This window comes from Acomys minous (genome assembly GCF_964271855.1).
Source record: "Acomys minous genome assembly, chromosome: 3".
NCBI classification, from domain to species: domain Eukaryota; kingdom Metazoa; phylum Chordata; class Mammalia; order Rodentia; family Muridae; genus Acomys; species Acomys minous.
The window spans coordinates 79,986,606-80,011,852 of NC_140485.1; the positions used below are offsets into that span (position 1 = coordinate 79,986,606).

Consider the following 25,247-nt stretch of genomic DNA (forward strand, 5'->3'; position numbering starts at 1 on the left):
TAGCACCCAAATGGGGACTCGGAACATCCATAACTCTAGCTCCAAGGGATCTGATGGCCTTTCCTCGCCTCTGCAGGCAACAGGCATGCACACGGGGTACAGACATATATGAAGACAAAACACCCGTACACTCAAAACAATAAATTAAAGGCCAGGGATAGCAGTGCATGCCTATAATCCCAGCCCTGGGGAAGCAGAAACAAGCATACCCCAGGGCCCCAGGCCTTGCTGGCTAGACCCAGGGCTTGCTGCCTAGCCAGCCTAGCTGAATCAGTAAGCTCCTGGTTCACTGGGAAACATATATTTAATAATAATAATAATAATAATAATAATAATAATAATAATAATAATAATAATAATAATAATAAAGAGTCACATGGCAGCTGATACAGCTGGCTTGTGGATGCATAACTCCAACCAACCTGGCCCTGCCTTCTTCATTGTGTGGTCATCTATGACTCTTCCTTTTCCTCTCTTACAGGGACATTTAAAACTGGATTTAGGGTTTCCCCCCCCCCCCAGGTAAGGCCACATTCACAAATGCTAGAAGCATCTTTTAGGCAGAGGACCACCATTTAACTTACAGCACTATCCCTGCTTATAATTCCAGAATAAGCCTAGAAAGCATCTCAGCTCCTGGAAATTGGCAACAGCAGTGGCTCCTCTTGTGGTCTTACCTTGACCTTCGATTGGGCAGGTTCACCTTTGTCAGGAAGGAGCAGGGAAGGAGCGGAGACTCACCGAGAGCGAACAACAAGGCTGACAGCCAACGAGGAGACAGGCAGGTCATCACCAACACGGGAGGCTCTGCCACGGGAGGCCATCTAGCACGGGGGGCGAAGAGCTCCGTCGGCACCACGCAGAGGAGAGCGCCAACCTGTGTGCATCAGGATGACTCCAGGCCACCGGAGGAACATTGGTGAACACTGGTTGGCATAAAAAGGGTGGGACAGATGTTGGCCTGGAGATCTTACACAGCATCAAAGAGGGAAGCATTTTGTTTTATAGTTGGTTTGCCTACCACGGTGATAATGACAAACACAGACCCGGTTCCCAAGTATCTGAACCTTTTTTCCTCCCCCAAAGAGAAGCTGGAACTCTGGATTTCTAATATGAAGCCCCACAATTTTCCAAAGCTGACAACTGTATAACCATCAGAAAAACAGATATGGGGCCAACATACAAATAACCACCATGCTATGACCTCTGTGTCATCATCCATTACTTTCTACAAGCCTTGACCAGGTATCTGTCCTGGCCAGGCACTGGTGGATGCCCTGATGAAGAGATTCCCCCAAGGTTTTGTTTCTGGTCTGAAAGAGTTTAGGGACTCTTGACCTATATGTACAACACATTTTACAAAAGCGTGCCCATCCCACCAAACTACATGGTTTCTACAGGAAGGTTCACTCACTGGAAAGTTTTTTGGCAGATCAGTTCTTCCCCTGGTGACATTAAATAAAAGAGCTACTGGGATACACATATGAGTCTTTTTGTTTTGTTCTGTGTAGTCTTGGCTGTCCTGGATTCCCTCTGTAGACCAGGCTGGCCTCGAACTCACAGAGATCCACCTGCCTCTGCCTCCTGAGTGCTGGGATTACAGGCATGTGCCACTGTGCCTGGCTACTCATATGAGCCTTAAGGACACAGAGATGATGCCTGCCAGTATCAGCCTTAGGTGTAGAGAGAGTATACATACATACATGTGTGTACTCTCACACGTATATACATGTGTGAGAACCAGAAGCAACCACAGAGGAAGTGGCAGTACACGGAGAGGCTTGCGAGGGCTTGCTAGCCAGCCAAGCCAGCAGAGGGTGACGGGAAGTCCAGGCACAGAGTGAGTGAGGACACTGGACATCCTCCTCTGTTGCTGTTAACTTAAAGGTATGGGCTAACAGTGTTTATTATTAGCCCTATAATATTATATCGCCCTGCCCCCATCCCATGCCATCTGCTTCTACTAATTTCTGTCGAGCTACCTCCCATCCATAATCCCAAATACTTGTTCTTCATCTGGGGCAAATCCTCCACCCATGCCGACCATGTGCTTTTTTTCCCCCCACCTAACCTGTGGCAGCAGCCTCCTTCCATTTCAGGTACCTGACTCCTTCCCTTCGCAAAGTCCTTTTCTCCCCAAGCCCAGGAACCATTGCTATGCCTGCCTTCTTCAGTCCCTGCCCAGGTATCAGCTTTTTTTTTTTTTTTAATATTTATTTATTTATTTATTATATATACAGTGTTTGCCTGCATGTACACTTGCTCGCCAGAAGAGGGCACCAGATTTCATTATAGATGGTTATGAGCCACCATGTGGTTGCTGGGATTTGAACTCAAGACCTCTGGAAGAGCAAGACGGTGCTCTTAACCTCTGAGCCATCTCTCCAGCCCAGGTATCAGCTTTTTATTGGTCAAACAGGGAGGCAAGGTTACACAGGGTCAAGGTAGCAAGCCGACCTTGGGAGCCAGTAATAAGCATCAAAAATCATCAGACCAGTAGGGCGTGGTGGCGGCATCCCTTTAATCCCAGCACTCGGGAGGCAGAGGTCGGCAGATGGCTGTGTGTTCAAGGCCAGCCTGGTCTACAAAGAGAGTCCAGGACAGCCAAGGCTACACAGAGAAACCCTGTCTTGAAAAACCAAAAATCAATCAATCAACCAAACAAACGAAAAACATCAGACCAACCTCCAACACTCCTCTGGCCTCCACACACATGGAGAGAGCCACACAGATGCATATATCACACACATGGACCACACACATACCACATCAAAGCAAGCAAAACAGGCTGATTGTAGAGGCTGACCACTGTTTGGGCTTTGTGTGTAGACACACCTGTTTGCTTAGTGGAGGTCCAGGGAACAGGGACTTTTTCTTTCTCCTTCTGCATCTTTGCAAATAAAAAGCGTGTGGTGTAAGAAGGGGGTGAAGAGCAGGGTGGTAGCTGGGATTTGGAGTCAAATAGCATGGGTGCCTCCTTTATTTTATTTTTTAAATATGTGTTAACTAATTAATTTAGCTTTTTTAAGACAGCGTTTCTCTGTGTTGTCCTGGAACTCAGAACTCACCCTGTAGACCAGGCTGTCCTCGAACCCGGTGCTGGGATTAAAGGTATGTGTCGCCATGCCTGGCTTCAACCATGCTTCCTATTTGTGGGCAAATCACCACTGTGGCATCAGTTTTTTAATCTGTAAATGGGCACAAATGTACATCTATCTTATGAATATATTAAAGAGTTCAGACTAGTGGAGCCTGGCGGCACGTGCCTTTAATTTCAGCATTTGGGAGGCAGAGGCAGGTGGGCCAGGCAGATCTCTGAGTTTGAGGCTGGCATGGTTTATACCATAGCCAGTTCCAGGAGTGCTGTGCTACACAGTGAGATCTTGCCCCCAAATAAATAAATAAATAAATAAAATTAAATTAAATTAAAATTACGGAGAGCAAAAATGTACCTAACAAATGACAGTAGTATCTCAATATCTAGAGTCACCGTACCTGGCTCTGGGCTAAGTCCCTTCAGAATAAGTTAAAAGATCACTCACAAGGGGGGAGCATCCTCCTCCCATGTTCCAAGCCCGCCCCGTACAAGGATGCTCAGAGGATAAGCCCGCCCCGTACAAGGATGCTCAGAGGATTGATGTATGCAGCTGTGCAACTGCATGCTACAGGAGAGAGGGGTTTGCCTCAGGGTGAAGCTAAAACTGGGTGCCGGGTGCCCTCACCTGGCAGAGTTGGGTAAAGGCGACCCCAGCCTGACTAGGGGCTGACCTCAGAGGTGCAAGGATGCCTTTAGGCCTAAGTTCCTCCTCTGTAGGGAGCCTGGCCAGGGGTAGCGGGTGGGGAGGGTGACGCATTTAAGGCTTCCCAACTAAGAGCCATCTGCTTTCTTGTTTTTTCTTCCCTCTAAGCCCGCTCTGGAGATGGCCCCTCCCGTCATATTGGACCAAGCGTCTTGTTACAAATCCTCAGTGCACCTCTCTCCAGAATTATCATCTCTCCATCTGATTGCTTCAGAGTCCGGATGAGCCTCTTAGCATGCGCCAGAGCCAAGGCGTCTTGCAGAAGAGCACACAGTCGACCACTGTGAGTTCGAGGCCAGCCTGGTCTACAGGTGGAGGCCAGGTTTCCACGTCTCTCTTCTCCCCTCCCCTCAGATTCAGAGAATTCCTGACTCCAGGAACAACCAAGACCATGAGCTGAAGCCGCGAGGCTGGGGCACTGTGTGTCCAGTGCCGAAGTGCTTAACGGAGGATAGAACATTTGGCCAAGGCAGACACATCTCTGACGTGGGAGGTCACCGAGGCGTCCTTCACACTTGGACCTTATTCCTCTGTTTTGTCACCAATGGATCCACAGCGAGAGGCTGGTCCATGGGAAGGCAAGTGACCGGTGCTTTGGAGTGGATGGCCTGGAACATCCCTCAGCCAATAGCCGGGATCCTACTCGCCCCACCCCTGGCACAGGGGAGGGGAGGTACAAAGGGCAAGCCGAGGGGCCAGGGAGCCCAGCAACCTGACAGGCATCACTGGAGCTTGGATTAAGACAAGTGGTCACTTGTCACCGAGCTTTTCATGGGATGTCCCACCTCCCTGGCATTAGTTAGCAGTACCACGCGTCCAGCCCAATGCATATGTGTACACAGAAAAATCCCTTGGTTTCTCCTCGTCCCCTCTTCACATTGAGATAGAATCTCTTGTAACCCAGGCTGGCCTCAGATTTGTTAATTTGATGACCTTGAATTCCTTATCCTCCTGCCTCCACCTCTCAAGTGCTGGGATTAGAGGTCCGTGCCCCTAGGCCTGGCCCTGCCCTTTTCTTTTACACAAATAATTGTGTCATAGACCTCTTGTTACGCACATTCAAAAAAAATTTTTTTTTTTGTTGAGACTGGGTTTCTCTGTGTGTAGCCCTGGCTATGCTGGAATCATTCTGTAGACTAGGCTGGCCTTGAACTCACAGCGATCTGCCTGCCTCTGCCTCCCCCTTTTTCCCCCCCTCAGTGCTGGGACTAAAGGCGTGCACCACCACTGTCAGCATTTTTCTACTTCTTTATGTAACAGACTTTGAGATTTGTTTGGAATTGATAAGCATCTCCCTTTCTAAACTGTCTGTCTCTGCAAGATGGCTTAATGGGTAGCAGTGTTTGCTACCAAGCCTCAGGATGGGGAGTTCAGTCCCTAGGATCCACATGGCGGAAGGAAAGACTCGCTACCACAAACTGTTTTTTGACCTCCATATGAATACTGTGTCACATACACACACACACACCCACACACACACACCCTTAAAAAAAAAAAGGCGTTTCACTGTCCTCCCTGAGGATTGTACGTAAGAAGTATTCTTCTCCTGAAGAGCTTGTAGATCTTTTTCGGCCTCTGACTTTTAACATCATCACTCATACATTTGTACAGTTTTGGGCTAAATTCTTCAAAGTGTTTGGTCAAAGGGTGAGTTAGCAGTTTGCTCTTGTGTCAGCAGTTTCCAGAGTGTGGTTTATCAGAGTTTCCAAATGCTATGTCGTGGGGGCTGTTTCCTCGAAGCCCTACCAACAGTGTACACTCACACTTAAAAAACGTATGTATGTATTTGACCACGTTCCCTGGATGGGGAGGCCTGGTGGCACTCAGTGGAAGGATAGCAGGCGACCAAGAAGAGACTTGATACCCTATGAGCATATACAGGGGGAGGAGGTCCCCCTCAGTCACAGTCATAGGGGAGGGGAGTAAGGAGAAAATGGGAGGGAGGGAGGAATGGGAGGATACAAGGGATGGGATAACAGTTGAGATGTAATATGAATAAATTAATAAAATAAAATTAAAAAACATATGTATCTAAGTAAACTTAAAAAGAAAACCAAATATTACCTTTCTTCAAACACAGGCGACGTAGCCACAGGCCTTCCTCTCCCATCTGGCACTAATGAGGTGCCCTGCCGCCCTGTACTTCTTTCCTTGTCCCTTGCCATTATGAAAGGATAAAAGAGCCAATTGCTAGATCACAGCAGCCGTAATCATGTACATGCAAAAGAACAGACCTGTAAAACATATGAAGCGAAGGCTGATGGATTGGAAAGGACAAATTAAAGCCCTTTCATCATTTGGAAGGATGACGAAGCAGAGACCCAGCAAGAGCACAGCACCACCGTTACCCAGCAGCATGTAACTGACATCTGGCAGATTCACTAAGCAACTGCAGAAGACACATTTGTTTCAGTTGATTGAAAAGTGCGCACCAAGATTAACCACATCCTGGGTTGTCTTCCTTTGTTTCTAGTTGTGATAGAAGAAAAAAAAATCCTTACCAAAGAAATTTAAGAGTTCATTTTAGTTCACAGCCCAGGATACAGTGCATCACGGAGGCCACGTCAAGGCAGTCTGTGCCAGCTGGGCACTTTAAGTCCACAGTGAGAACAATGGATGCTAATATTTAGTCCCCTTTCTCCATCTTACACAGTGTCAGCGTCTCCTGCCCAGGACATGGTCCAACTAACATGGGTCTTCTTACATCAACATCAGCCGGTGTAATCCAGATAATTCCCCCCCCCCCCCGCGCATACTTTAGAGTTTTCAAGTTAAAAAGCAACACTAACCATCACATGAGTCAAAATTTAAATCTCAACAAACTAAAAAGAACTAAAATTATGGGCTGGAGAGATGGCTCAGAGGTTAAGAGCACTGGCTGCTCTTCCAAAGGCCCTGAGTTCAATTCTCAGCAACCACATGGTGGCTCACAACCATCTTTAATGAGATCTGGTGCCCTCTTCTGGCCTGCTGGCTCACATGGGCAGAATACTGTATAAATAATAAATAATTTTTTAAAAAGACAAATAATTAAAACGATACAGAATATGTTCTTTAACCACAATGGAATCAAACTAGAAATTAATGACAAAACATTAATAGGAAAATGTCTGAACCTAAACAATAGATATCGGAATAGTTTCCAGGTCAAAAAAGAAGCCTCAAGGAATTTATTTATTATTGTTTGTACTCATGCGGTGTGTGTGTGTGTGTGTGTGTGTGTGTGTGTGTGTAAGAGAGAGATTGATCAATTTTGGTTCATGGTTTTGTAACCAGAATACTAGACTTTGTGATACTTGCCGCAACAGAGGCCAATGAGAATAGATTGGGATTGAATCTTTAGGTTGTTTGATTCAGTCAGCAATCTGAGATTACAATGGGTTATCAAGGATGGGGCGGGGCAGGGGGAAAGGGGATAGAGTAGAGAGGGAGAGTGTCCTAGTTTGCTTTCAGCTGCTGTGATAAACACCATGTCCAAAGGCAGCCTGAAGAGGGAAGAGCTTATTTTAGCTTATACTTCTGGGTCACAGAGCATCACTGAGGGAAGTCAGGGCAGGGACTCAAGGCAGGAAACTGGAAGCAGAAGCTGAGGCCGAAGCCATGGGTAACTGCTGCTTACAGGCTTGCTCCCCATGGTTTGCTCAGCCTGCTTTCCTATACACCTCTGAACAACTACTCAGGGTGGCACCCCCTGGCTATTCCACGAGGCGACATAAACAGTAACAAGTCTGGCTAGCATAATCCTGTTACATGGCAGCCAGCTGAACTTCCCAGAGATGGCATTTGCACACAACACGGGGCCTGGCTCCTTCCTTAAAGTTATTGGCAGTTATGGCTGCCGAGAGAGAAGTCATCCTCTTTAGGTGTCTAAAAACTGTGAGCTCTCTATCCTCCTGTGGGCAGATCCACACTCATTTCTATGTGAGCGGCTTGTGGTTCACCAGACAAAAAACAAAACAAAAAGACAGTGTGGAATGGGGACTTGCCGAGAAGGGAGTGGGGTGAGCAAGAAAAGGAAGGCAGAGGGCTGAATGAGTTTTCCTTCTTTTTGAAGACAAGGCCTCTCTAGCTGTAGACCAGGCTGGCCTGGAACTAACCAGCTGTGTAGACCAGACTGGCCTCGGACTTGTGGCAATCCTCCTGGCTCTGTGTCGCGAGTGTTGGGATTACAGGCAGGTACCACTAGGCCCAGCTCTTTACTTTTATCGTGTGCGGTAGATATTCTTCGTCTCACTGTATACCTGAAGAAATTAAGGCGCAGGTAAGTTGGCTGGAGCCTGTAAGTGCTGCTTTGTTTTGACCTCTGATTCACTGGCTCGGCGAACGGGAGAAGAACCGCCTCTCTCCACGCACCCTTCCCAATCGGGTGCCAGGGGTCCAAAGGCCACAGTGCATAAAATTTATGATTTTTAAGGCAGGGATTGAAGTCCAGCCTCGTTCCCGGTCGGCTCAGTACCACGAGCTAGGCTCCGCCCCCAAGTCTCAGCCCCAGCAGGATTCATGAATATTCAAATAAAGAAGATATTTAAAGACGCCGGCGCCAGGCGTAGATCCCTGTCCCGCGCCGCCCGGCCCCTTTCACTGAGTTCGTCTGTCTTAGCGGAAACGCCGCCAGCATGTCCGAGAAACTACCCTACAAAGTCGGTGAGTCCCAAGGGTGCAGTCTTCCGCGGCCACTCGGCTTCCGCTCTGAGCTTGTAGTCCGTATCATCCGCGTCTTGTTGAGGTGGCGGCCTCGGGGCGCCCAGGACCCCTAGAATCGCTAGCCTGGCCGCGCAGGTGCTTGGGGACTGGAGTCCACGCGCCGCCGGGAGCTAGGAGTGGGAAGCGGCCGCGGACTACAAGTCCCGGCGTGCCCCGTGGCAGGCGCCCTGAGCGGCAGCGCGGACTGCGGTCCCTGGTACAACAGCGTGCTCCTCGCGGAGAGATTGGCCCTAGCGGCCCTGGCCCTGGTCTCTCGGGGCATGGGTGCTCCCTAGGAAGGGCCCACCGCCTTCTGGTCCTTGAGCAGGGCAAGAGAGCGCACTGGTGCTCCAGGTGCTAGTGAGGAGAGGCCTGGAAGCGGCAAGTCCCGGTGCCCCCGGGATTTAGGGTTAGCTCAGTCTGTGGGATCACCCATCTGGATGGGATGACTAGAAAATTTGGAGTGGTTAGAAATTACCCTTCGTTTCGTCCGGATTATAGAAAGCTGTCAGAATTAACAAACGTTCAGTTGCGGTTACAGTGGGATGGGCACAGCCATGTAGCTTTACTCTAGACTAACCCGTTTTATTATTGTAACTCTCTAGGGGAGGAACTGTTTTACTTTTACGATGAAAATCCCGAGGTATAGAGGTTATTTTACCAGAATCTTGTAACTGGGAAGTGGTTGGCTCGAATTTGGACTTGGGACGTCATGACCTCTGGGCTCATCGCTTTCACTGCTGTCTGTATGCAAGGGAACACACTTGAACAACCCTTATGAAATTTCAGCACAGTCCAGTTCAGACTGGACCTAGTGACACAAACTTGTAATCCCAGCTGTCGCTCCTGAGGCTGAGGGATCGATCAACTGTTACCAGAGGTCAGCCTGGGCACACAGTGAATTCCAGACCAACCTGGACAAAATGAAACTACAAACCAATAAAAAAAAACTGACACACACACACACACACACACAAGCCATTCAGGCTGGCTAGCTTTTAAAATAATGTCAAGACTCCATTAAATTGGGGAGGGTCAGCAACACGAGGCGGATGCCATCCCATTATACAGAGTGGGAACGTGGGAAAGTAAGCGACTTGGAAAAACCTTATTAAAATAGTTCATCATCCACCAGAGTAGATTACTTCTCCATTGGGTAGATGCTGAGACAGAAGCTTAGAAAGGTTGGAGTCAGCGTTGTCTTGTTGGGACAGCTAAAATGGACGTTTGTCACACTGTGAAGGGGTCGGGGGACCACTGGTTGTGCGGATGGAGAGAAGGCTGCATTTGGGGGCTGGGTTCTTGCCTCTGTAGGGGTGGAGGCATGAAGCCTCCATTGAGGAGGGTACACTGTGTGCAAGGCCTTGCCCTCTTGGTGTCTCGTATAATCCTCAGGTGTATAGTACGTCTTCGGTTGATTATCATTATTCTGAAGACGTGGGTTTAGAATGGGTTACACTGTTCCCCTTTGGCATTTTCTTTTTGACAGGTGTTTCTGTGGCTTCTGCAACTCTCTGGTTCTTTTGGCACTAAAAGCTCCCTACACTAGCTCCGCCTGTTCCTTTGGCGTGGAAGTCCCATGGAAGACTCTGGGACTGGCACAGCTGCCCCAAGGCCGTTGAAAGAATCATTTTTAGCTGGAGGGACAGGTGATAGACAGGGTGGAATTTAAACAGGCTAGCACAGAACCCTCTGTCCTCTTCAGGAGGGCCTGGAGAGTGGCCTCACCATCAGTCTTGTCTCTGACTGGCTACAGACAATCAGTACTGGGAGTTGGACTAGCTTCATCTTCTTTGCTTTTTATTTTTAATTTATGCCCATTGGTGTTTTGCTTGCATTTATATCTGGGGGAAGGTTGGATCCTCTGACGTTGGAGTTAGGGACAGCTGTGAGCAGTGAAAGGGATGAGCCCAGGCCCTCTAGAAGAGCAGCCAGTGCTCTTAACCACCGAGCCATCTTTCTAGCTCCCTCCTTCCATTCTTTTTTCCTTTCATTTCCTTTTTTTTTTTTTTTTTTTTTTTTGCCATCCTTGTCTGGTGCCGACCCTTTATGAATCTTTGCTCACTTGGTTTTTAGCAGCTGCTTTGGTCAGTAAACACCTTCTGACTACTCTGTACCAGGCCCTGCTGGTCACTGGAGGTGTAAGAGGGACCAAGGCACACGCTTGAGACAGATAGGGCTATGTGGTATAGCATAGTCTCTCTCTCTCTCTCTCTCTTTTTTTGGTGTTTTGAGACAGGGTTTCTCTGTATAGCCTTGGCTGTCCCGGACCCGCTTTGTAGACCAGGCTGACCTCGAACTCACAGCGATCCGCCTGCCTCTGCCTCCCGAGTGCTGGGATTAAAGGCCTGCACCACCACCATGTCCGGCGCATAGTCTCTTATGTGAAGAGATCTGTTGCCTTTCTCTCTCCATCTTGCAGGTCTCTGGTCTTATTGCTACTATTTTGTTTGCTTGTTTTTTTTGTGGGGGGGGCAGGGGGGGCTTCAGCTGGCCTTGAACTTGTAATACCCAAGTCACAACACTTCACAGACTACCAGAGACCAGTCAGATGTAATGTACACAGGGTCTTTTTTATTCCCCAGAGGCTGAGGAAGGTGGGCGGCCTTGATTCCTTAAAACACAAGAATTTTAAAGGCAGAAGCCACAGTGGGACTGCAGAGTCATGCTGCAGGGGGCTCTTATCTAAATTTGTTATCTGCTGTAGCTGTTACACTGCTGGTCTCCCACACAGTTGGGAAAGGGCAAGCTGGCCCTAATCTAATGAGGTGAGCTTTTTTTTGGATCTTGGCGAAGTGAGATCTAGCTCCCAGAAAGTTGACTTCAAGCTGATTAAGCATAGGGCAGGGAGGGGGCTTCTGCTCAGGAAGCTAGCCCTTGTCCAGTTCCCACAAACTCAGGATCTCCCTTTGGCTTCCACAATATTGTGTTGAGGCACATGTTGCTATAGTTGGCCAATAGAATATTTGTTAAAGTTCTTAAAAATGTGTGTATTACAGTTTCCCTCTTAACCTGGCTAGCACCCAGGTAATTGAGACTGAACTATTATATTTGTTTAATAAGCTTTGCAACACAATAATTGAGCAGTTATTACCTATTTTTAATCTTGTATGCTAGTCTGGCTTCTTCTTTGCCAAAATCCCTGAGATACTTGCATTTTATGCCCCCCCCCCTTTTTTTTTTGCTTCAGCTGCAAACCTCTGCCTGTGACTGAATCCTCTACTTCCTTTTTTCTCTCCTGGCTGGCAGGAGTCCAGCCCTATTCTCTCCCATACCCAGTGATTGGCTGTTAAGCTGTTTTATTGATATATCAGGGGACAATTGGGGAGCAAAGTGTGGACAGGAGATTCTCAGAGTAAGGATTGCAACCGGATACGGGGGACACAGAAGCCAACATTAGAATCTTTACACAGTGCACAATAAGTAATGCCTACAAATCTTTTCAGAAGAAAAATCTGGCCGTTGACTAACACCTCCTTTGAAACTCTGTAGATGACCTACCTCACTAAGATTAAAGTCTTGATTCATTGTAATGCCCTCTGTTTTAGTCAGCCTGTCCATTTTCAGGTTTTTTTTTTTTTTAATTTTTAAAAAATTGACTGGATTTAAAAAATAAGACCCATTTATTTATGTATGATTATGTGAGTGCTCTGTTCTCATGCACACCAGAAGGAGGAATCAGATTCTATTACAGATGATTGTGAGCCACCATGTGGTTGCTGGGAATTAAACTCAGAACCTCTAGAAGAACAGTCAGTGCTCTTAACCGCTGAGCCATCTTTCCAGCCCTAAAGACTTATTTGTTTTATGTATATGAGTATGCTGTTTTCATGCACACCAGGAGAAGGCATTGGATTATATTACAGGGGCTGTTATAGCCACTGTGGTTTCTGGGCCTCTGGAAGAGCAGCAAGTACTCTTACTGGCTGAGCCATCTCTCCAGCCTCGTCATTTTTATTATATGTGTATGTTTTGCCTACATGTAGGGTCTACGCACCACGTCCATGTGGGTGCCCACAGAGGCCAGAAGAAAGTGTTGAACCCCCCGGGACTCGCGTATAGACAGTTGTGAGTCTCCATGAGCTGCTAGGAATTGAACCCCAGAGTAGCCAGTGCTCCTAACCATTAAGCCCTCTCTCGGGCCCCTCCAGTTTTAGGTGGTTTTGAGCATATACTGAGCCTGGTATTTGGTGTGTACCTTTCAGGTTGGCTCCTGAGTTAAAGCCCTACGATGGGAGAGGTCTGTGTGGCTGAGCAGCTAGTGAGGGGCGTAAGGTAGAGAGAGAGAGAAGCAGTTGATAGACTCAGGGATAGGGCCTGAAGCCTCGGCAAGGATTGGGATTTAGAATTTTTATTTATTTATTTATTTATTTGTGGATTTAAAATTTTTAAAGCTTCCCACTGGCTGTAAGGGGAGGAGCATGGTATGTGGGAACAGAGGGGACCATGAAGCGGCTTTGCTGCTCCAGCTAACTGAGAAGTGATGCTTTAGATGGGGGTGAGATACTCAGTAAAATCATGCTGGTGAAGGTTGGGCATGGTGGCTCACGTCCTTAACCTCAGCACTTGGGAGGTAGGGGCAGGCAGTTAACTCTGATTTAAACCCAGCTTGGTCTACATACTGAGTTTCAGGACAGCCCAAGCTACATAATAGACCCTGTCTCAAATAAAAATAAATAAATAAATTAATTAAAATAAAATAAAAATAAAAACAAGAAATCTTACACATTTTTGGCCAGAGTGGTTGACTGAATGGTGGTTTCATTTCCTAAAATGGGAAGATTGAAGGTGTGTGGCCAAGGAGTCTTGAGGGCTCATACTTGATGGATAATTGGACATCAGCCTAGAGGTGTTGAGTCGGCAGTTGGATTATGAGCCTCACATTCCTGGGAGAAGTTTGCACTGGAGTGAATACGTGGGAGTCATCCCCACAGGGAAGGCATCATACAGCTAGAACTGGAGAAGAGCTGCGATGGATCCCCGAGGCTTCCTGGAGTTTGTCAGACGGAGAGCAGCCAGCAAAGTAGGAGAGAGTGGGAAGCCAAGGAAAAGGAAGCGGCTCAGGAGTGAGGGCGTAGGTAATTACCTCAGTTACACCAGTTACCTAGGCGATCAGTGCAACGGTGAGATCTGAAGGTGAGAAGATGGGAGAGCAGGCACAGCTCATCCTTCGCAGCGACCAGATGAGGGTAGAGTCTGTGCGCGGAAAGCAGATGATTCTGAGCCCTTGGTGAACTGTGAAGTCGTGTTATCAGTCCATGGGGGGAGATGTCTGGGGAGAGGAGGAGAGACGTAAACTTACTAGGAAAATGTAGTAGGGTTGCTAGGGTTGCTGGGATGTGCCAGGTGTCCTTGAGTTTCACGCTCATAATCAGCAAGACGGTTGTCCTGTGGCTGTGACTCTCCTGCCTGGTTCTGTGGCTTAGGCACAGGGGAGGGCTGGCTCTAACGTGGGAACTTTGTTTTTTGTTTTTGTTTTTTGTTTTTGGTTTTGAGACTAGGTCTCTGTGAAGCTCAGGATGGTCTCAAAATCATGGCAGTCTTTGCACCTCAGCTTCCATAGTGCTGGGATTATAGGCAGGAAGCCACTCACCTTAGCTTCAGATGGGAGCTTTGCCAAGTGAGGTCTCAGAGTGTAAGAGAGCAGGGGATGGAAATTGAGGTGGAGATCATAAGGGGGCGTGGCCAAGGATAAAATCAATGGTTTAGAGATTCTGAGCTGATGGCTGCTCCCTCTTGGAGTTGGCTAGAGGTGGTTGCTTGAAATCCAGACTTCTGAATGTGTGTGTGTGTGTGTGTGTGTGTGTGTGTGTGTGTGTGTGTGTCGGGGAGGCGGGGTGTAGAGGTGTTTTTGTAGCAGGAGTGAACCCTCCCATAAGGTGGAATGCTGACCTGGGAACCATTTGTGGTACTGGAGGTTGAACTTAGGGCCTTGGGCATACTCTGTCACTGCTGCTTTGAAATTATTTAATGCAATGTAGGAAGCATAATGATGATAACTTACTATTGCTGTTTATTATTACTTGTGTGAGGCCTCTTCTAGCCCACGTTGGCCTTGAGCTTGGTAGGAAGTCAAGTATCCCTTCCCCCTGCTTTCAGATCCCAAGAACTGGAATTACAGGCGTGTCCCACCACTCTTGACCTGTTTAATTATTTGTTAAATTATTAAAACTTCTATAGCATCCGCCTTTCTCTTTCACCCTCTACATCCTGAGGTGATCGGGGAGATCTAAGCCCCGCCTACAGGTAAAAATGACGGCACTGGGGAGATGGCTTGGGTGGTAAGCTTGCCTGTTTTCATAAGCATGAGAGCCTGAGTTCAGAGTCCCAGCACCCGTGTAAAAAAAAAAAAACAAAAAACAAAACTGCAGGCACCTATAATGATCTCAGTGCTGACAGGCAGAGGCAGGAGGCTCTACCTAGCAAAGCAGTGAGCCTCAGGTGCAGTGAGATCCTGTCTCAGGTAAGACAGGAACGGAGAAAGACGTGGCATTGATCTCCAGCCTCTATACCTGCACATACGTAAAGAGGAAGGCTGTTGTCCTGTCTTTTAAAAATAATAAGTAAAAAAGCAGACCAAACCACCACAAACCTGGACCCATCCTGTTACACCTGCAGGCTTTGAATTTTTTCAGGGGAGTGAGCTGCCGTTGGTAGGTGTCGGTGGAAAGGCAGAGAGAGCTATTTTTCAAAGGGGCGCTTCCCTTTGTGAGTGACGGCCCCCGAGGGCTGCGAGGTTACACTTGGATTGGCCGTCACAAGGAGATGGTGCTTCATAGTTGACGGGAGGAGGCGGCTCATGTGATTCATTCATTTTGTTCCTACAGCGGACATCGGACTGGCTGCCTGGGGACGAAAGGCCCTGGACATAGCCGAGAATGAGATGCCAGGTTTGATGCGCATGCGTGAGTTGTACTCGGCCTCCAAGCCGCTGAAGGGTGCTCGCATTGCCGGCTGCCTGCACATGACTGTGGAGACTGCCGTCCTCATCGAGACGCTCGTGGCCCTGGGCGCTGAGGTGAGGTCCCTGAGTCCCTTGCCCTCTGTGGTGGGTTCAGCCATGGGAGAAGACTGACTGACTGTACCTGTGGGAGACCAAGCTGTAGAACCTTCTGGTCACCTCGGTTTTCTCTCCATTTCCCACTGCTGCCACCCATTGGGGGAAACACTCTTTTCTATTTTTTCTCCAGTTGGGAAGATAGCTACTTTCTGACTAGTCAATACATTTAGCCATCCAGAAACCCTCCCATTGGCCGTCCTAGGGGGAGGTGCCTTCTGGGCAGACATGGTGCTAGAAAGGTCGAGTGCTTGGATTTGTTGAGCCCAGGTCATGTGTAGTAAGGTCTCAAGAAGGGGGTGTGGTATAGTAGGACAACCAAAAATAAGTACCTGAGGGTTTGTTTTTTGAGACAGCCTAGGCTATCCCATAATTTACTGTATAGTTCAGGTTCTACCTCAACCTCCCAAGTACTGGGATTCCACGGCCCACACAAAACCTCCACTGCCCTCTTTTAGATTTGCTTTTATTTTATGTGTTTGATGTTTTGCCTGCATGTATATCTCTGCACACATGCATGCAGTGTCTGAGCAGGCCACAAGAGGGTGCCAGATTCCCTACAACTGGAACTGTAGGTGGTTGTGAGCCACCGTGTGGGTGCTGGGAATTGAACCTGGGTCCTGGAGGAGCAGCTAGTGCTCTTCAGCAATGAGTCTCCAGCTCCCTTTGCCTTGTTTTTAATTTTCAACATCCAGCTCGCTGGTGATCTGATCTCACGGCTTTAAATATCGCCTGTGTGGTAGTGACGCCACTACATGTGCAAGCCTGACCTGCACTCACAGTATTGTATGTCTGCATGTTGATATGCGCCACTTGGAGATGAAGCACTGAGCCTGAGCAGGTTGAGACACACAGTGTTCTGCCCTCCGTGTCCTGAAGTCTTTGCTGCATCCATAAATGGCAACTCTAGGGCCGGGCATGGTGGCACACGCCTTTAATCACAGCACTCGGGAGGCAGAAGCAGTCAGATCACTGTGAGTTCAAGGCCAGCTTGGTCTACAAAGTGAGTCTACACAGAGAGACCCTGTCTCAAAAAAAAAAAAAAAAAAGGCAACTCTAGGCTTGAGCGTTTTTCTACATGAGGACTCTGGAGTATTTGTCAGCCAAATGTCACCTCCACTGTTGCTGCTGTATTTCTCTGCTTTAGCGGTTCCTTTCCTGTCTCCTTGTTCACATCACACCAGAGTAATATCTTATTTCTTTTATGTGTATATGGCCTTTGCCTGCACCTTCATGTTTGTATATGGCCACATAGATCCCTGGTTCCCAGAGGCCAGAGAGGAATTGGAGACAGTAGGTGGTTGTAAGCGTCCACGTTGGTGCTAGGCACTAAATTGGAGTCCTCGAGAAGAGCAGCAGGTGCTCTTAGCTGCTGAGCCATCTTTCTAGTCACTGGTGTGTGTGTGTGTGTGTGTGTGTGTGTGTGTGTGTGTGTGTGTGTTTGTGTCAGAATCTCGCTGTATAACTCAGGCTGGCCAGGAATTCCTTATATAGTTCAAGCTGGCCTTGCACTCTGATCTTCCTCCTAGGATAGTAGGTATGCCACCACGCCTGGTTCAGTGATTCGTTCCTTTCTTTTGTTTCTTTTTCTTTTAAGCTCTGGTGGTGTCTTCTAGCCACTAGCTTGCCTTTCCCTCTTGCCTCAGGGCTTTCCTCTCCTGTTCCTAACGTGGGTGACCGACGGTCTTGTTGTCCTGGATCTTCTAGGTGCGGTGGTCTAGCTGCAACATCTTCTCCACTCAGGACCATGCCGCAGCCGCCATGGCCAAGGCCGGCATTCCAGGTGAGGCGCTTACAGGGGTACGTGGGTGGCTACGGCTCTCCTGTAGTCATAGGCTTCCATATGGCAGCAAGAGGCTCTCCTGTAGTCATAGGCTTCCATATGGCAGCGAGAGGCTCTCCTGTAGTCATAGGCTTCCATATGGCAGCGAGAGGCTCTCCTGTAGTCATAGGCTTCCATATGGCAGCGAGAGGCTCTCCTGTAGTCATAGGCTTCCATATGGCAGCGAGAGGCTCTCCTGTAGTCATAGGCTTCCATATGGCAGCGAGAGGCTCTCCTGTAGTCATAGGCTTCCATATGGCAGCGAGAGGCTCTCCTGTAGTCATAGGCTTCCATATGGCAGCAAGAGGGTCTCCTGTAGTCATAGGCTTCCATATGGCAGCAAGAGGGTCTTGGCCTAGTGACTCAGCAGAGAGTGGCTTTTGCCCTCCTGCCTCATCTCAGATCTCATGGAAGATCCACGAGCTATGTGGTCTAAGGAAGGATCTTATGATGGGGGCCACATAGTGTAGAGGACTGGGGCGTTCCTTAGAGGAGCTCTGTGGGTCATTTTCTTTTCTTTCTCCTCCTTCTTCTTCTTCTTCTTCTTCTTCTTCTTCTTCTTCTTCTTCTTCTTCTTCTTCTTTTCCAGTTTTTTAAGACAGGGTTTCTCTGTGTAGCCCTGGATGTCCTAGACTCTCTTTGTAGACCAGGCTGGCCTCCAAACTCACAGAGATCTGCCTGCCTCTGCCTCCAGAGTGCTGGGATTAAAGACATACACCACCACACCCAGCCTCTGTGGGTCATTTTCTAAAGAACTGGTGAGGTGTAAGGCAGAACAAGACCTCAGAGGTGCGCTGGCTGAGGTCTGGTAGTCTAGGAGTACTAGACTAAAGAGCAAAGACTGTCTCAAACTGCTGCAGAATGGTGGTGCGTGTCTGTCTGGACTGCAAGGGAGGGACCTGTGAGAGTCGGTGGTAATTAAATAAAACATACAAATCTTTATCAGGGGCCTGAAGAGATGGTTCAGCTGTTAAGAGCACTGGCTGCTCTTCTGGAGGACCCAGGTTTGATCCCTAGCACCCACATGGCAGCTCACAACGATCTGTAACCGCAGACCAGGAGACCTAATATCCTCTTCTGACCTCTTGAGGCTTCCAGGCAGGCACATGGTGCACAGACATACCTGCAGACAAAACACTTAGACATTGGGGGGTGGAGGAAGACTCTTCGTCAGCTATAGGTAGAGTAGGCAGAAGGAGGGGTCCCTCTATAACCCTTCAGGGCTGAATGGCCCAATCAGCAGCTCCTACCTTGGCTAGGCTTGGTGGCCCTCTTTCAGAAGAGGCTTTTTTGTTTCTATAGCATTATCTTCTACAGTTGTGGGGAGGGAGGCAGCTGACTGATTGGCCGGTGTCCTTTGCAAACAGAAGACTCTTGTGAGCCTCACACCTGTGTAGTTCCACACGGTAGGAGTAGCAGCCACCAGCCACCAGCCAGCACCCTTGGCTCAGGTGCCACTCTAGAGTGCTGGGCTGAGTGGTGCACATCCCCGGCCCTCTAGGGGGTTTTGTGAGTGGTGACTGCAGTGCCCCCCATGGCTTGCATGAGGGGACATGAGAATGGGGCAGGAGGCAGTTACAGTACCTGGCAGAGATCAGTCCATCTGTGGTAGCTTCTACTGGGGTACACTGGCCAGACATCACCTCAAACTACCCACCACAAAAACTGCCAGGCCCTTAAGACCTTTCAGTGAAGAAGAAACCGAGGATCCTATCTGATGGTCCCTCTGGGTGGGAATCGTCCGCACCCTACTCCATGGGTCCCTGGCAGAAGGAGGTACAAAGGGACAGGTACCCTAGGGCTGAATGTGGCCTCTGTCTCACTTGACTTATGCTACTGCAAGCTCGCTGAAGCCTCCCTGCCAGCTTCTCACGTCCCACCTGCCCTACAGTGTTTGCCTGGAAGGGCGAGACAGATGAAGAGTACCTGTGGTGCATCGAGCAGACGTTGCACTTCAAGGATGGACCCCTCAACATGATTCTGGACGATGGTGGTGACCTCACTAACCTCATCCACACCAAATACCCACAGCTTCTGTCAGGTAAGCAGGTGGGATGGGTACTAGTGGCCTGAAGAGCTCCTGCTCCTTTATAGACGTGAGCCAGTCGGCCTGGCAGAACTCCCAGATTCTCCAGAGGACTGGAGGACAGGAGGTTCCTGCAGGTACACTGGAGTCTGGCCTTCTTGTGCTGTGAAGCCAGGGTAACCGGGTTGGGGTAGGGCTGGCTGAGCTCATAAGCCAAAGCCAATGTAGGGCAGTGCTGGGAATGGTTGCAGAGAAGCAGCGTTGCTGACTGTGACAGGGAGGAGGATGGAGACGGAGAAGACAAAGGCCCTGAGCTAGGAAAAGGTTGACTGTACAAAAGCCAGCATGACTAACAAATGGAGGACGCCTTCCCTTGAGACCAGTGTAGGGTACAGTAGGACGATTCAGTGAAAATGATGTCAGGCACTGGGACAGTGGGGGACGGGAGATGTTCGGAGGTTGAGTCGTTGGGCCTGGTGGGACTATATATGGAGGACAGCAGACGAAAGCTCCCTGGGTGACTGGGTAGCCCTTTCAGTCAGGTACAGTGAGGGGAACAGGGAGAAGGGGACACTAGGAAGTGAGAAGGGTAGCCATGTGCTCTCTGCTCTTCCTCTTGTTCAGGTATCCGAGGTATCTCTGAGGAGACCACGACTGGGGTCCATAACCTCTACAAGATGATGGCCAAGGGGATACTGAAGGTGCCTGCTATCAATGTCAACGACTCTGTCACCAAGGTGAGCCCTGGGGTAGTGTCAGCTCCATCTGCTGGTACCCAGTGAGCTTAGGGGTGGATGTCTGAAGAGAGGTGTCCAGGAAGGGTGTGGCCTGGGACGTGAAGCCCTTATCTGAGAGAGGCAGGGCCACAGGCTGAGGGTGGTGAGAGAGGAGAACTGCACAGTAGGTCACAGCTGCTTCAGCAGCACCGTGGCTTTGATTAGCAAGAGCTGAAAAGTTAAGCAAATTCTTTAACCCAGCAACCTGTCGTAGGCATTGGTTCCCTAGAAAGGCTTCCAGAGCAGCAGAGAACAGCTAGGGAGATATAGCCTTGGAGCTGATGAGGACGAGGGACATGTTGTTTGGGCATTGTTTAGTGGAGAAGGTTCTTAGGGGGTCAGCCTAGGCTGGCGGCTGAGTGGGCTCAAGTCTCAGCCCTACTGGTGGGATGCTTGAGGCCTGGTCTCAGGGCCTTGCCTGCCCCCATCGTCTCCTTGCCCCCTCTACTTTCAGAGCAAGTTCGACAACCTCTATGGCTGCCGGGAGTCCCTCATAGATGGCATCAAACGGGCCACAGATGTGATGATTGCGGGCAAGGTGGCCGTGGTAGCAGGCTATGGTGATGTGGGCAAGGGGTGTGCCCAGGCCCTGAGGGGTTTTGGGGCTCGAGTCATCATCACTGAGATTGACCCCATCAATGCACTGCAAGCTGCCATGGAGGGTACGATAGGGTCAGGGTTGGCTGTTGGGGCTAGAGGAGGGAGAGGCCACTGTTGATAATACATGCTCAATGTCCGCAGGCTATGAGGTGACCACCATGGACGAGGCTTGTAAGGAGGGCAACATCTTTGTCACCACCACAGGCTGTGTTGATATCATCCTTGGCCGGTAGGTACCAGGGTGGGAGGCGTAGGGAGCCAAGAGGGCGTGGCTCGCAATTGTTCTTGGTCTCTCATGGGTTTGGGCTCCCTCATAGGCACTTTGAACAGATGAAGGATGATGCCATTGTGTGTAACATTGGCCACTTCGACGTGGAGATTGATGTCAAGTGGCTGAATGAGAACGCTGTGGAGAAGGTGAACATCAAGCCGCAGGTGAGGAGCCCCAGCCTCCCCGCAGGGCTGGCAGTGAGGGGCCGAGGAGGATGGCCTGGTAGGTTGCCCACCGCAGAAGCTGTTGCAACCTAGAAGGTGGTGTGTGTGTGTCAGAGTTGATGCTGAGGCCACTGAAGTCCCTGAAGGTCAGTAGGTATTTGCCCACACGGTGACCTTGCTGTTTCAGAAAGCCCACATGTGCTTGTGAGGGAAGGCTGCAAAGAATGCAGCTGAGGAAGCAGGGCCCGGAGGGTGTGGGCTGAACTGGCTGGCAGTGGGGTCAGGATGGGGGAGGATCTGAAAAGGACATCGCATTTCTGTCTAGAACGGCTCTGTGCAAAGTAGGCCACTACTGAGATGGGACAGCTTTGCTGTAGGGCACTGAGAGACATGTTCCTTTTAGCTGTGTGCAATAAGTTAAGCTCTTTCCTGCCTTGTAAAGCTGGAGGTTAAACCCGGTGCTTCATATAAGCTAGGCAAGCACTCTGTTATCAAGTGAGCCACAAACCCAGCCCTGCATTCAACTTTATGTGTGTGTGTGTGTGTGTACATATTGTATGTGTGTGCTTGTGTGTGTAAGCACATGCGTACTTACATGTGGCGTTAAGAGGACAACCTGTCAGGTGGTGACGTGTCTTTCGGGGTAAAGCAGCTTTACCCCTTGAGCTATCTCTCCCCGTCCTGCATTCAGCTTTCCAGTGGCGACTGGGAGCATGCGATCTGGCCTCTGGCCTCAAATTGCAGCCACTTCTTAATGTGTGGCTCTGAACAAATGACGCAACCTGGTAAACTTCAGCTTGTGAAAAGGGGAAGATGAGGCACTTAAATGACAGTCATGTATGTGTAAATGACTGAGTACAGAGTACGTGGGGGTCAGAGTAGTAGTAGCTGCTCCCTCCCGAGTACCTACAATGCCGAGTGCTTTATAGGGCCGAATTCATAAGTTCTCCCAACAGACTTGTGTGGTTCTCACAACAGACTTGTGCTAGCTCTGAAGGGTGGTGGTTAGGAGGGCATTCCAGGCCATCTTGTGTAGCATAGGAGGTGAGCAGAGACAGGGACAGTGCCCGCCCGCCCTTACTGCTGCCCTGGGGCCTTGCAGGTGGACCGCTACTGGCTAAAGAATGGACGCCGCATCATCCTGCTGGCTGAAGGCCGGCTGGTCAACTTGGGTTGCGCCATGGGCCACCCCAGCTTCGTGATGAGCAACTCCTTCACGAACCAGGTGATGGCACAGATTGAGCTGTGGACCCACCCAGACAAATACCCTGTTGGGGTTCACTTCCTGCCTAAGAAGGTAAGCTGCTGACTTGACTGTAAGCAAGGCTTATGTGCTGGATCCCAGGCTCCTTGTGTGGGCTTGCTAGAGTTTATAAAGTGCTCGTCTGGCTGCCCTCTTAGTTGGCATAGAGTCCTCAGTGTTTCCTGGAGCACACCCCTGTAGTGGTACGGGCTGTGGGGTATGACTCACTAGGTTTGGAGCTGTGTCTCCATTCCTCATCCGAAAAGCGAAGGCAAGAGTATCTTCCTTAATGATGGTGAGGCTCTCCCACATGTCTGCATGGATTGAGCATGCAGGTGTTGAAGTGGGCTGCGTGGGAACTGAACTTGAATAATACACACTCCAGGTAAAGGGGTGTCTGCCACTCAGCTGTCACTAACCCAGAACACAGCTCCAGTGGACAAGGCTTCTGAGCTCCGAAGCCATACGCTAAGGTCTTGATGTGAAATAGTTTTAAAATATAGGCAGAACATTGTAGTTTAAAAAAAAAAAAGGATAGGTCCCATTTGGTTTTTAGACAGGGTCTCATAGCCCCGACTAGCCTGGAGCTCAGTATGTAGACCAGATAGCTTTGATTCAGGCCTGTTTCTGCCTCCTGAGAACTGGGATTAAAGGCACAGGCCTCCAGGTCAGTCTTGAGTTTGTTCATATTTGTGGTGTTGGACACGGAGCTACACACATGCTACACAAATATCCCTTAACTGCTAGTGCATGGCTGGGTCAACTGGGCATGTCTGTAAGATGCACGCAGTCTGTAGGTTTATTATGTACCTTAGTGGTGACAGTAACCACCATTTGCTAAATTACTCTTGAACAAACAATCTGAATGTCACTGCTCTTTGTGACAGCTTCAAAAGGTGGGTATTTACTATGTATGTCCTACAAATGAGGAGACCAAGGTTTAGAGGCTGGTGTGCTCTTAGGAGTTGTTGGGGACCCAGCTAGAACCCAGCTCTCACTGCCCAGGTGGTCCCTATTATGTGGCACCCTGGTACAGGATGCTGTGAGAAAGAAGGAAGGCATACTAAGCTAGACTGGCCAGCCATAGGAGGCCTTCACCTCTGTTTCTACTATGGACGGCAGGTTAGGTTGAGCCTGTTACACTTTCTTTTGCCTCCTCATCGGCTAATGTGGGCATTATCCTTCCCTTCCTACTCCTGGGGATGTTGGTGAGACTCTAAGGAGCAGTGGACATGGAACTGCTTGGGAATGTAAAAGCGCTTGCGCTGGGCTGTAGTCAGTGTCGGCCATGGTGAGGTGGGACTTGTGTAGGGTGTCCCTGTTGATGATAAAATACGTCCGGGGCCATAGTTCATTTCAGGAAGCATTCTGGTGAGCTGCTGTGGTTAGAGGCGAGGAGCTGTAAGTGGTGGGGCCACCAGAACTATCTGACGCGTGTGCATGTCTCTCTTGATGAAGACAGCCAGGACAGCACACCGAGGCTCGCCGTGGGGGGAGATTGGGGTGTAATGAGGGTAGTGCACCTGCAGCACCTGTCAGCGGTTTTTGATTGGTGGCTAGATGCAGTTAAGGGCACCGGAGCCTGACACTGACTCCAGGTTTTTCTGTTTCTCCCAGCTGGATGAGGCGGTGGCTGAAGCCCACCTGGGCAAGCTGAACGTGAAACTGACCAAGCTGACTGAGAAGCAGGCCCAGTACCTCGGCATGCCTGCTGACGGCCCCTTCAAGCCTGACCACTACCGCTACTGAGAGCCGGGACTGCCCTTCACCTTCCAGCGCCATCCTTGTTCCAGGCCCTACCTCTCTCCCAAGAGCAAATGTCACCACTGCTGTGCCAGTGTTTGTCCTCCGCTGGGGCTGATCACTCTGTCCTTGGCCTCTCTTGTATCCCTCATACAGTTCCAGGTGTGGCAGGGGGAACTGCAAGTCCCCAGTCAAGATAGAGGTACCTTGGAGCCAGCCACAGGGAATGTGAGCTCAGAAGCCTTGAAGTCCTGAGGCTGGATGCTGCTGCGGTAGTCACAAGGCCACCACACACCTTACGGTCCAGGCCTCACTTGGTCTAGGTTTGCGTGCTTGCTTTACAGATCACTGGTTTTCAGCCCAGGATCTGAGGAGCTCCAGCAAAGGGCAAGGGCCTCTGAGTTTGAAGGTTCTGAGAGCTTGGCTTACTTACTGTAGGGCCATCTCTTAAGCCTCACAATACTGAGGCTGGTACTTTTGGTCCCTATCTCACAGGGTTAAAATAGATTAAAGAGACAACCACAAAAGGACAAGTGACAGCTAGAGACTGAAAGGGGCCTGGAAGAACAGACAGGCGAAGCTCTGTCATTGTTGGTCACTGATGGTTCCTATCACAAGCCTGGGTCACAAAGAGATTAATTTGGTTTGTAATGTTTATATATTATTCAGAATGTTAACAGAGGAAGGTGGATTAAATGCAATTTCTAGCACCTAAAGAATTCTGACCTTTATTATGTAAGCTCTTGCTTACCATGCATGGCAGTTTTAAGTGTGTGTGGTGCATGTGCCTTTGTGTGCAGAGGACGTTGGGTGTCCCATCACTCGTCTCTGTATTCCTAGGCTGTTTCTGCCCTTTCCCCTACCCAGTGCAGGGATGGGGTGGAGGGGAGTTACAGTTGAACATGGCCATGCGTAGCTTTTTTATGAGTGCAAGTGGTCTTACCCACTGACCATCTCTTCAGGGAATTGTGTAGAAGTGGCTTCTAAAAACACAGAGCTCTCATAATATGACTTGCACAAAAAAGTATGGGAAATTGAGTTCCCTCTTATTTGCCCAAATGA

General features: G+C 49.4%; 1 protein-coding gene across 1 annotated transcript; it reads left to right on the plus strand.

Annotated features, from left to right (window-relative positions):
• Positions 1-8,295: 8,295 nt before the first annotated feature.
• On the plus strand, positions 8,296-24,895 carry AHCY (adenosylhomocysteinase). Its single transcript, XM_084776992.1, has 10 exons — positions 8,296-8,444; positions 15,311-15,501; positions 17,248-17,323; positions 19,254-19,403; positions 20,013-20,125; positions 20,619-20,826; positions 20,906-20,993; positions 21,082-21,199; positions 22,302-22,496; positions 24,060-24,895. The coding sequence occupies exons 1-10, from the start codon at positions 8,417-8,419 to the stop codon at positions 24,189-24,191; spliced, it is 1,299 nt and encodes a 432-aa protein (XP_084633118.1). The 5' UTR covers positions 8,296-8,416; the 3' UTR covers positions 24,192-24,895.
• The last annotated feature ends 352 nt before the right edge of the window (positions 24,896-25,247 follow it).

Bases quoted from the DNA above. Each gene is read 5' to 3' on its own strand.
- AHCY (XM_084776992.1), top strand. From the start codon at position 8,417: ATGTCCGAGAAACTACCCTACAAAGTCG. The intron at 17,324-19,253 runs GTGAGGCGCTTA...CCTGCCCTACAG, and splicing joins GGCCAAGGCCGGCATTCCAG to TGTTTGCCTGGAAGGGCGAG. The intron at 22,497-24,059 runs GTAAGCTGCTGA...TGTTTCTCCCAG, and splicing joins TTCACTTCCTGCCTAAGAAG to CTGGATGAGGCGGTGGCTGA.